This window comes from Mastigoproctus giganteus, chromosome 3, assembly GCF_048544385.1.
Source record: "Mastigoproctus giganteus isolate SK-2022 chromosome 3, ASM4854438v1, whole genome shotgun sequence".
In the NCBI taxonomy this organism is placed as follows: Eukaryota; Metazoa; Arthropoda; class Arachnida; order Uropygi; family Thelyphonidae; genus Mastigoproctus; species Mastigoproctus giganteus.
In genome coordinates this window covers 97,854,752-97,867,850 of record NC_143577.1, presented here as the reverse complement: position 1 = coordinate 97,867,850, position 13,099 = coordinate 97,854,752, and the positions used below count along the sequence as shown (strand labels likewise).

The following is a 13,099-nucleotide window of genomic DNA, read 5'->3' as shown; positions in this document are numbered from 1 at the left end:
AAATTCTCTTACAATGAATACCATTTTAACGAAATTTTTACTATAACCAAAATATTTCTAGGTCCTGGCTGAATTCCCTTATTATAAGTGTTTTGTAAGTCTCGTTTGAGTGAAATAGTTTTGAGTGAAAAAATTCAGTATAACGCATTATTTTTAGTCTACCATGCCTAAATTTATAATGAAAGAAACATTTTTTTTAAAAATTACAAATGGCATTATATAGTCCAAATTATAAATATGGTTATGGAAGCATCCACTTGAATAAAAATATGCGTTTTAAAAAATAAGAAAAAAGAATTCAACATCTCCTCCTCCTCTACATTGTTCACATTTTTGAATGAATCAGATGTTCACAGTTTCCCTCCCATCCCATTCCCAACAAGGCAACTGCAACTGATACAGCATTCCAGTGACGTTTCACAAAATAAATAAATAAATAAAAGTAATAACTGTATTTGTATATATATATATATATATATATATATATATATATATATATATAATACACACGCAAAAAGTAAGAGGCAGTAATGAAAGAGGCTGCATTTTTCATAATTTCAAGCTCTTTGGCTTACAATCATGTAAACTAAAGCTCTTGATCATCAAAAAAAAAACGCATTAGAAGTAGTAATCAAATTCAGCTTGATGCTAGTTGAATCCATATATTTTCAACTGCACTAAAGTTGAATTTCCATATTAATGGAGAGAATTTAAAGTGTCAACGTTAAAAGCAAAAATTCATGTATTAATATGTGAAAGTAACTATAAGTTGTATCTACTATATAATATTTTTGAATGTGTAGTATTTTTTATAAATGAAATGTTTTCAATGAAAAGTTTTCGCTGAAAATAATTCTTTTCAATTAATCATTCTTTTAATTTTCAGCAATATTCAATAGAACAATTTCAGTATAACAATTTTAAACTATATTAAAATTTCTATACGTATGTATACTTGATATGTATAGAAATTAACAATATGTATAAAAATGAATAGAAAATAACAATCCTCTACTTGATTAAAACTAAATAAGTTTAAAATTATTCAAAATTACATTTTATTAATTTTAATTTGTTATTCATCATAATTATTTCAAAACTAAAAAATGTTTCACAGTTGTTTGTTAAACAGTCATTCTACATTCTAAGTGCTACATTATATGATGAAATCATCCCATTAAAATTATTTAATATTTTCAAACTAGTATATCTGAAATATTCAAAGTCCATTTAAAATAATACATTTTTAAAATTAATTGTATTTAAATGACTACCTATACATTAAATATCTAAAATTATTATTCTTTTATAATATTTATATATATACATTTTTTATCATATCTTTTATTCTATTATTATTTTAAAAACTTACCTTTTATTAATTCTTGGAGGAAAAACTCTTGATTGGCTTGTTGACTAAAAACAAATATATCTTCAGTATAAGTACTAAATTCTGTGCAATAATTCCAAGAACATCAAAACAATAAGTATCATCCATCCAAAATTTTACATTTACACATACATATCTGTTGATTTTAAGCACTCACAGGGCTTCAACAACTAATCCATTTATGTAATTTTAATAATTCTATAGTTTTAATTATTTAAAAATCAATTAAGAAACTAGCTGAAGCCTGTCCAGAGGCTATAAGGTGGCAGCCCACCACCACCACTAGACTTACCCCGTGAAAGGCTGGTAACCTATCCAGGGGACATTCCAAATGCTCAAATAAGCTCAAAGGAAAAAAACTGGCCGAATCTCAAGGATAACGACCTAGGCCAGGGGTTCTCAAACTATGCATAGCAATGCCCTGGGGAGGGCATTGCTATGCGTATATGGCACCTGGGGAGGTGCCATAATTTATCAGGGGCATCGTAGACAATGTAATAGTTTATGTAAGATTTCCATGAAAATATTAAAAATATATTGAGAATGATTTTTATTACTAATAGGTATCTACTACTATTTGATCTGTATTATTAATGTAAATAATAGAAAATATCTGGAGTATTTTTGATGAAGAGAACACATTGTGTTCCCTGACCGTATTTTTGGGATCCGGTTACTAAAGCGATTGGTTCAGGTATATTCGCACGTTATTTAACCTTGCACGAGTCTGAATTATTGTATTAACATATTAAAAATAAGAAATTGTAAGATTATAGATGTTTTACTTCAAGGGAGGCACTGGGAAAATATTACAGGTCAAGGGAGGCGTGAGCTCAGAAAGTTTGAGAACCGCTGACCTAGGCAATGGATATAGAACTACGATTAAGGACATTAAAGTATCAACTTGGAACGTTAGGGAAATAAATCATAAATTGGATGAATTGACCATGGAATTAGAAAATAGAAATATTGACAAAGCAGTCATTACCGAAACAAAAAAAAACAACAAAGGATCCAAAGAAATAGGTAACTTCATAATGATGCACTTAAACATATCAAGTGAAATGTGGGCATCATCATGAGTTACTGTTATAATAAGGAAAGAATGGAAAAACAAAATATTAGACTACTCTTGGATATCACTCGGGATATCGAAATTAAGACTAAAAATTCTATCATATACAACAACAATCATTGGCATCTACGCACCAGTAGAAGGCAACATTGATGAAACTAGAATTTTATGACAAATTACAAGAGATTGTAGACCAAACTAACAAAAAAGAATACCTCATACCAGCAGGAGGTTTTAATGCAAGAGTTGGTGCTCAATCAATAGAAAAATGTACAGGATCAGAAGGCCAACCTGTGGTCAACAATAAGGGAAGATGCTTGATAGACTTCTGCATTTTTAATAAACTTAAAATTACAAATACTTTTTTCAGACACAAGAATATCCATAAATTCACATGAGAAGCAAGAAACACAAAGTCTATAAAAGATTATATTATCAATAACGAAAATTTAAATAACAAAACTAGAGACACTAGAGCAGTGGTTTTCAACCGGGGTTCCGCAACAACATTCCAGGGGTGCCACGCAATTTGGGTTTAAGTTACTTAAACTTATTTTTTTAAAATTTATATATTTATTTCATTATAAAAAGGTGTACCATTTCTTTTTAATTTTATGGTGATCTATAATTGATGTTTATTTAGTACCTCTATATAAAGAATAAAATTATATGCATAATTTGTATTGTGAATTGTAATTTTGTTTATAGCTATATTATTGTAATAACTATCATATATGTCACATATCATATATTGTAATAACTATCATATATGTCACATATCATATATTGTAATAACTATCATATGTCATATATCATATATTGTAATAACTATCATATATATATATATATATATATATATACTTGGGAGTGTCAGGTTTGTAGTGACCCCAACTTTTTTTGTTTTATTTAAATATTTATTTAAACCTAAACATCATTTGACATAATTCCAATATATATATATACAGTCGATTCTGGTTATTTGGGACACATCGGGACTAGTGCATTTTGGCCCGTTAAGCGACTGCCCCCATTATCCGAAGTTTCACATTAAAAAAGTTAAAAATACAATGGACCCCCACTTTACAACTGGTTCACTGTACAATCAAATCATGTTACAATGGAGTCACCACAGTAAAGTACCATTCACTATAAGATGTGTAGTAAGCACCGGTCATTGATCACCTTTGTGATTTGAATTTTAATTCTATTAAAAATAGATTCTAATTAGAGAAAATAGGAGGAATATTATCCACAGGTTATAAAAGTAAAGATATATTAAGCACAAATTTACCTTTTATTACCATACCAATTAAAAAATTAAATGATAAATGAAAATCGGAAGAATATAAGCGATAATCAGAATAATTAATACATACTGTAATATGTACATACTAACTAGATGACATTTTTCTGTTTAACCCCCACCCACAAATGTGGGTGGGGGTTAAAATTTAAAACAGTAAAAAGATAAGCAATCAATAACAAGAACTCGGCGCACGCAAATTGCAAGTAACACAATACACGCAAGTTAGAACGGAGCAACAAGTTACGAAGCTTTAAAAATAGGAATGAAGAGAAGATTCTGAAAATTAATTTTTTTATGATTGAAGATTTCATGGAAGTGTAAACACATTTCACCGTAATAACCCACAGAATTCCAGCTGTTGGTATTATCGCAAATTCAATAAGATCGAGTTTACTATTTGTTTATGATAAATTGCACAAACAGAAAAGCCAAATAAACAGGTGACTGCTAATTGTTTTTACTGTTTTATGGTTGTGACCTCCAGAAATCTGACCAAACCATGTGGTACGGTCGGAGACAATCGTAGGGTAATCTCCAGTGCTGTGGTCTCCTGCCCCAATTAAACGGCACGTTGTCCCAATTAAGTGAAGTAAACCTTGGCTATTTTCTCGATTGGGTTCTGTTTTTTAAGATTTGCCCCAAATAAACGGCTGCTCCGATTAACCAGTGGCCCAAATAACCGGAATCCACTGTATATATATATATATATATATATATATATATATATATATATACACACACATACACTTTTGTTATTTGGTTTTTAGGAGCATTAGCAACTAAGGCCATATTGCTCCGGGATATGCGGTGGTCATTCTCTGACCTTTCCGCATCCTCCATATTTGGTGGTGACGGGCTCGAACCCCGGTATAATCAAGAAGCGTGTGCTACGCACTGCTGCTCCTTCCCACCTGGCTATGGAGACGCCCAAATATATATATACACACAGTCAAATCTCGTTAACACAAAGTTCAAGGGACCTAAATTTTCATGTTTTGTAATAACAACATCCCCCAAAAGTGTCAAAATTGTACCTTTTTTTTTTGTACATATTGTATATCTAAGACCAATATAAATTAATTTAAATTAATAAAATAAAATAATATAAATAAAATAAAAACCTCGTTTAATAATACAGTAATAGGAATAACATATTTTTTAAAGATTTTATTTTATTTTATTTGTAAGATAAACTAAAAAAAAGCAATTAACGGAAATGAAAATATTGTACAGTATAAATTTTGATATAAACAATATTTTAGTATTACAGTAAAAAGAATTACAATCTTAATATAAAAGGAGACATACAAACCATTAACTTTTTAATAAATTAATCTAATTTAAAGAAAGAATCCAATGTTGATTGCACAGTTTTTGTCCTATATGCATTTTTAACTACAGCACAGACATTATCAAATACAATAGTTTTCTTTATCAACGTTACTGCAGGCCAACACATTCTCTATTATGTTCAATACATTTTGGGCATCTTTTTTAGATGGTGGTGTGTGCGCTTCTTCACTTTTGCTGTCGCTGGTAACAAAAACATCATCATTTTGTGGTGCTCAGCAGCTCTTCTGGTGCTGGCATTGCAGTGGTAGCAACTTCATCATCCACCTTCACAAGCTCTTCAAATTTGCCAACAAAATCCATTCACATTCTTCTGCTGGACCATGTTTTTCAATGATATTCTCTCCAAAGCGATTATTACACTTGGTGCAATATTGTCCCAAGCAATAACAAGATTACAGATAGCATCCAAGACATTCCAATTTGGCTGTAAATGTTCCCTCCTATGTTGCAGATCAAGTACCTTATCAGGCAGGCTCTGTATGCTCTCTTGAGGTTATAAATAATGCCTTGATCCAGTGGTTGCATTAAACTGATGGTACTGGGGAATAAAAACAACAGCCCTATATTTGTCAACTTAAGTGTCTCGACAGAATGCACTGTACAACGATCTAGAATCATCAAAATGTTCCTTTTTCTGAAGCCATTCTTCTGTCCATTTTTGATAACCAAGACTGAAAAATTTTGAGTGTAAGTCAAGCATTTCTATTGGCCTCATAATTACAGGGAAGTTGGTTAACTGCTTTAAAACGTCTTGGCTTGAAAAACTTACTAATCACAAGTGGGTGTAGTTTTGTACTGCCATCCGAATTGTAGCATAACGAAACAGTATCTTTTTTACTAAATTTTTCACCATGACAAGACTCTCCTCGAACAGCAAATTATAAAATAAACCTGTCTTATCAAGATTAAAAATATCCTTTGCCTCATATTTTTCAAGAACTGTACAGAACACAACCAGTCTGCAGCCTTTTCTTTGTCAACTAATCTAGTCTCACCACAAACATTTTGCGAAACCAAGTTATTCCTGCCTTTAAATCTTTGGAGCCAGCCACTGCTGCATTTGAAGTTGCTAATTCCTTGTTGCTGAGCTAGATAATTTGTCTTTTCTTGAAAAATCAGACCTGGTTATTGGCAAATTAGATGCATGCATTTGTTGGTACCACTCAAAGTTTTGTTTCAAGCTCCTCGTGTTTTGCACCACAAATTTCATCGCTGCTCCAATGTCACGAACTGTCTTTTTCAATTTTTCAGTATTGTTAATAAAGTAGGTAGAAGGATGTTGTATTCCTTTGCAATGTCCATTTTGCTTCTTTCCATCCTATCAGTCTCTTGTATAATTTTTAGTTTAATTTCCAGGTTTAATTCCGTCCATTTACATTTTGTTACCATAACACTGCTAGATAAGATTTAATATAAACAAATTTTAAATTAATTTAAAGACACAAGTTCCGAAAAAGACATTAGCTCAGATAAAATGGCACAAAAATTAGATTGCTGTATACGGTAGCAAAAGACTTTGAACTGGGGTAACAATTGCAATTGACCTTATTCCCTTGGAGAGCATGGGAGTGCATATAAACAACTTAGAAAAACTTTTTATTCTTTTGTTAATTTAACAACTCATTCTACAGAAAGATGTTTTTCAGAGTACACTTGCTGTTGTAGCTACCATAAACTGCTTTTGTTTTCACAAAACTAATTTCTAACAAGTCAGTGCCATCCTACAGGAAGTAGGGAGCCAGGTGGCCAGAGGTAATAATAGGGGCAATAATCGGACAGCTCTGCCAGGATTTGTATTAAATGTACAAAATCACAATACTTATTTCTCACGGGGTGAAAAAGAACTTTGTAATATATATTAACCGAATTTTGAAATAAACAAATATATTTACATAGAAAAGCCTATCCTTTCGTGGGGGAATGGTAGTTTCATATAAACAAGTACTTTGTATAAAAGTAGTTTGTATTAACGAGATTTTACTGTATATATATATATATATATATATATATATATACAGTAATTTATCCAGCTGGTATTATAATTTTAAAAAAATTAAGGTTATATATATATATATAACCTTAATTTTTTTAAATATAATACCAGCTGGATAAATTGGAGAATTCAGAATATAAGTATTAGGGGGTGAACACTATACCCATTAGATCAAAGGGCCAAGTTTTTTTTAGGTAACCTAAGCTGGTCTTCTTTGTTGTACCCTATAAATACATAAAATATAATAAAATAAAATAAAATAGTAAATTTTTTTTTTTTTTTTTTTTATGAGAACCCCAAACACGAGAGGTATTATAACCTATAGTACTTAGTACCGTGCTTGGGTTGGAGGTTGAGAAGACGAAAGAAGATATTTGTTGATATTGGACTTGAACTTCTGTAGACTATAATTTTCAGGAAATATGTATGAAGGAAGGTTGTTCCAGAAAACGGCAGTTGAATGAATAAATGAGGAAGATGAAAAGTTGGTTCTGTGGGTTTGAAGTTGGACAGTAAATGGATGTTGGCTGGTGGCGGCACGTGTTCAGACTGTTTTGAAAGAGAGAGCGGGAATTATAGAAGCCAATTCAGAAGAACAGTGCCCATGGAAGTATCTGTAGAAGAGGCATGCAGCAGAAACAGTGCGTCTATGAGAAAGCGAGTGGAGAGACTCTGTTAGAGATGAATCATTAAATAACCTAACTGCCCTCTTCTGAATGGAATCAAGAAGCCTGAGAGAGGTTTTGGGGGCACCACCCCAGATGTGGGAACAATATTCCATGGCAGGGCGGATTTGCGATTTATACAGAGTGAGCAGCTGTTTGGGAAAAAGTAACGCCGAGAGCGAAAGAGAAAACCAAGTTTTTTAGATGCAGAGGAAGCAATAATTGTAATGTGCTTGTGCCAAGAGAGATTAGAAGTCAGGGTAATCCCCAAAAGAGATATATCATTTTGCCTAGAAATCGGAGTGTCACTAAAGATAAGCATAGGAGCAGAAGAATCCTTTTTGCGAGATATAAGACAAGATTGAGTTTTAGAAGGGTTGAAATCAACTAAGTTGTCTTTGCCCCACTGGAGAATTACCTGAAGATCGGCATTTAAGGAATTGGCAGCAGATTTTCAAGAACTTGAAGCTGATTGAGCTGGACAAGGTTTCTCAAAATGGAAAGTTGAATGCAATGTGCTATCATCGGAAAAACTGGATAGGATTTCCAGTCAACGGGAGAAGGTCATTGATATACAAGAGGAAAAGAGTGGGGGAAAGAACTGAACCTTGAGGGACACCGGCATTAGTGGAGAAGTTAGAAGACAGAGAGCCATCTACCATCACCCTCAGTGAGCAATCAGAGAGAAAACTGGATAACCAATTACTAAAAACAGTTGGCAAACCATAAGACGGAAGCTTGTTTAGAAGACCTTTATGCCAAACACGATCAAAAGCCTTTGAGATGTCAAGAGCAATTACTTGTGTTTCACCGAACCTGTCCATTGAATTAGTCCATAAATGGGTAACATAAGCCAGAATATCACCAGTGGATCGACACTGACGGAATCCATACTGGCGATCGTTGATCAGACGGAAGGTTTCTAGGTAGTTTAAGAGTTGGCGGTTAATTGATTTCTCCATTACTTTAGAAAGAGTAGAAGTAATTGCAATGGGACGATAATTGGATGGGAGGGATTTGTCACCCTTTTTAGGAACTGGCTGGATATGAGCAAATTTCCAAGCAGAAGGAAAAACACCTTTGGAATAAGAAAGTGAAAAAAGGCGACAAAGAATAGGAGTAAGTTCAGGAGCACAGGTTTTGAGAACAAGTGGAGAAATACCATCAGGACCTGGAGCTTTCTTAGCATCAAGATTCATCAAAATCCATCTGATATCCTTTTGACGGAAGACCACAGGAGGCATTGAATGGAGCGTGTTAGGAATGGTGGGAGGTGTTTTACCAATCATTAATACATGAGCTCGAAGAAAAATGGGATGCTAGAAGGTCAGCTTTATCCTTGGCTGAAGTGACAACAGAACCATCTGGTTTGGACAGAGGTGGGAATAGAGATGGGCAAAAGTTGCGGCCAATAGCTTTGGCAAGAGACCAGAATGCTCGGCTACCATTAGGGCAAGAAGCAAGTTTTCTACTCTTAGCCTGTTCAAACTCTAGTTTGGACTGATTAATAACTGCTTTACAATTGTTGCGAGCTTTGGTGTAGGCAGAAAATGAAACTGAAGAATTAGAAACAAGCCAATTATGATATGCAACGTTCTCTTGGACAGCCTTAGCACATTTATTGGAAAACCAAGGTTTAGATAAAGGACGAGATTTTAAAGTGGAGTGTGGGATAAAGGATTCCATTCCTGCAAGAATAATTTCACTGACACGATCTGAGCAAACGTTGACATCAGAAGTTTTGAAACAGTAATCAGACCAAGGAAAAGAAGAAAAGAAGTCACGCAGGTCATCCCATTTTGCATTCTTGTAATGCCAAACAATACGAGGTTGGGAATAGCCGTGAGATAAAGGTTCCATTGGAGAAGAGACAATCACCAAGTTGTGATCTGAAGTGCCTAAAGGACCTCTCACTTCAACCTTGTACTTAGAAGGGTTGTTTGTGAAAAAAAGATCAAGCGTATTGGCTGTATGATTAGGATTGTCCGGTATTCTTGTAGGTAAATGAACAATCTGTGCTAGGTCATTAGTAATTGCAAAAGCATCAGCATCTCGACCTGCTGGGTCGGTGTGACTAGAAAACGGAAGCTAGCTGGAGTTGTGAACGTTAAAATCACCAAGGAAAATTACCTCACTGTTAGGAAAGTTGGACTGGAGAAAGTCAAGTTGCAAAGAGAGGAAGTCAAAGAGCTCCAAGTGATTAGTGGAGTTAGGAGAACGGTAGCGACAACAGATGAATTTTACACAATGAGGTAGAGAGATTTTAAGCCAGAGAAGATCAAAGAGAGGAGATTCCAAATTGCCAAGTCTCTGACAGGGAATATCAGAACGGACATATGCACAAGTACCACCTTTGAGGCGAAAGAATCATACAGCAAATAATTTGGACATCTGAGATGAGCAGTAGTTGAATCAACTGATAACTGAGATTCAGTCAGAAAAAGTACATGGGGTTTGGAAGACTGCAAGTGGAAATGGACATCGTTGAGATTTCGTTGAAATGGACATCGTATATTTGTGAAATGAATTAGGAAGTCCTTGGGAGGTTTAGATCTTTTCGCAGATAAGCTTGCTCTACTATTTTGACAATTCATGGTGTATTCAATATTAAGAAAAAGTGGGTGGGACATGCTGTATGAAGTAATGAAATTTTTGGCTATGGCATACATGTGGTAAGAATATACCCAGATCCTTGACATAACGTGGCCTCGACAATGCTCCCCGCATACACACTACTCGGACTCCCTCCAGTCACTATCTGGCAGAGTAGAGGTAGCAAGATTATACACTAGCTGATCCGGAAGCTTCCTAGAGAGTTACCAATAGGTTCAGTCCGGTGTGCTAACTAGCGGCCGGCCTGCAAACACCGTTTTAGAGCTGTACCCTCGAAATGTAAGGAATATTGGATCTCGCCACGACATTCATCATAACCTCAAAAATCATCAATCATACTGCATGATGGAAGAGATAGGGAAGGGTTGGCCGGAACTTAGCTCTAGAGACTAAACATGGGTTCCACCACTTCAAGCCTCCAATAAGCAAAGTGGTGGTATTTCACCGGTTGATGAGAGTCATCTACCCCCTAGTACTGCCTGGTAACATAGAGGGGCTGCGTTCCTCCATGTGGTGTGGGCGCCACACCTCGACCCCTGCTTACGTTGGTTCACACCTGGGTGGTCACCCACCATGTACTTGAGCATGAAGGTTATACCCAGGATTACTAACAGTCCCACCATCGTGAAGGTGCGAGCAGAGGATTTGGCTGTCATAGACCGTCCGGACTTCGCCGAAATTGGGTCCACTTTGACTTGAGTGTCACCCGAATATCAGTTCCATCAGCGTTTTAGACTCCCAGGTAGCAAGAACAGCTTGTCTGGCATATCTGAGAGAATGTCTGTGACAACCTCAAGGACCGAAAATGATGTAGCTAATTATAGATATATGAATACATTGAATGGAACGTTAACTAGGGCTAGATCCACTCAATAATTAGCTGAGGCTATCTGTTCTGATACTCTTTTTCTATCTCTATTTCTCTACATAACTTCTCTCACACACACACGCACACACACACACATAATTATATTTAAATAATGTTGGAAAAGAAGTATTACTTAATAAAAAATAAAAAGGAGGGTACAGGGTGTGTGTATATATATATATATATATACACACACACACACACACACACACACACACACACACACACACACACACACACACACAGAGAATTGGATCTAACAGGAAGAAAATTGAGTAGGGGTGCCACAAATAAAATAAATTACTTAGGGGTGCCATTATTAAAAAAAATGGTTGAAACCACTGCACTAGAATATTCTGAGGCAGTGAAATTGACAGTGATCACTACTTACTAGAAAGCACTTTCAAAATAAAAAGAAATTATCTTAATAAAAAGAAGAAAATACCAACAAAACCTAATAAGAAATTAAAAATACATTTGTTGGAAGATGAAAGCACTAAATTCCTGTATGAAAGTTGATTGAAAGATAAACTCAAATCAGATGAGAGTGATAATGTTGAGGAAATCTGGTCAAACATGAAAAAATCAATTCTGGGAGATGCTGAAGAAAGTCTTGGATATAAACCTAAAAAAAATAAAAACTGGCTAAGAACTTGGAATGAAGAATTGAAACAAATAATTGATGAGGAAAAAAAAAAAGGCCTATAAACTGTTCCTACAAACTAAAGACCTACATCTAGGCATAAAATATAAAAAGCTTAGAGCAGAAGCCAGAAAACTAACCAGAAGAATCAGACGAGATGACTAGGATAAATTTGTTAAATCCTTAGAACGTGATATAACGGCCCACAGAGAAGAGGTCTCAAAATTTTTAAAAAATTACAACTAGACACAAATGATCAAATAAAAACCAACTCCATCTCTCAAACAGAATGGAAGCAACACTATTCCAAACTATTGTATAGCTCTGGCACTAGGGAATTGGAAGATGAATCTGTGGTAACCGAAGTTGAAGAAAATATAACAATGGAAGAACTAGAGTTAATATTACAAAAATCAAAAAACTGCAAAAGCCCAGGCATAGAAAATTTGAATGTAGAACTATTTAAATATGGTTGCACCTTATTAAAAAACACACTACTAAAATTATTTAACATATATGGGTATTTGTTGGTTATACTGGATAAGCAACAAATACCCAAAGATTGAGAAACAGGAATAGTAATCAATTTACACAAAAAAGGCTCCAAAAATAACCCCTAACAACTACAGAGGGATAACACTGCTATCACTAGCTTCAAAGCTAGACTCTAATATATTAAAGAATAAACATAATAAATACAGTGAACAATTCTTAGAAGAAGAACAATGTGGGTTCACAAAAGAGAGAAGCACAATATATGCCATTTTCTCATTACAACAAATTTTGGAGAAAAGAAGAGAGTTTAACCTACCAACATTTCTGCTGTTTATGGATTATTAAAAAGCATATGAAAATGTAAACCGGGAAAAACTTTGGAAGATTCCACACGAAGAAAATATCCCAACCCAACTCCTGAAAGCGATACAAAGCCTATATAAAAACTCAAAAGTCTGCATAAAATATTCTAACGGCCGAACTATCATACCCAATTAACACCAATACAGGAGTCAAACAAGGATGTGGATTATCACCAAATTTATTTAATATCTACATCAATAAAATTATTAAAGAATGGAAACAAACAATTAACAACAGAATACAGTTGAACAATAGGAATAAAATCCAAACTATATTATATACTGATGATCAAGTTATAAGCGCAAAATCGGAAGGCGAACTACAGATAGCAACTA

The 13,099-nt window shown here is 34.3% G+C and overlaps 1 protein-coding gene across 1 annotated transcript in view; it reads right to left on the bottom strand.

Moving 5' to 3' along the window:
• Positions 1–13,099, bottom strand: part of LOC150088174 (uncharacterized) — a 137,168-nt gene that overhangs the window by 63,176 nt on the left and 60,893 nt on the right. Inside the window, exon 3 of the mRNA XM_090370601.1 lies at positions 1,373–1,416. Coding sequence (XP_090226727.1) covers positions 1,373–1,416 — 44 coding nt within the window. The remainder of the gene's footprint in view (positions 1–1,372; positions 1,417–13,099) is intronic.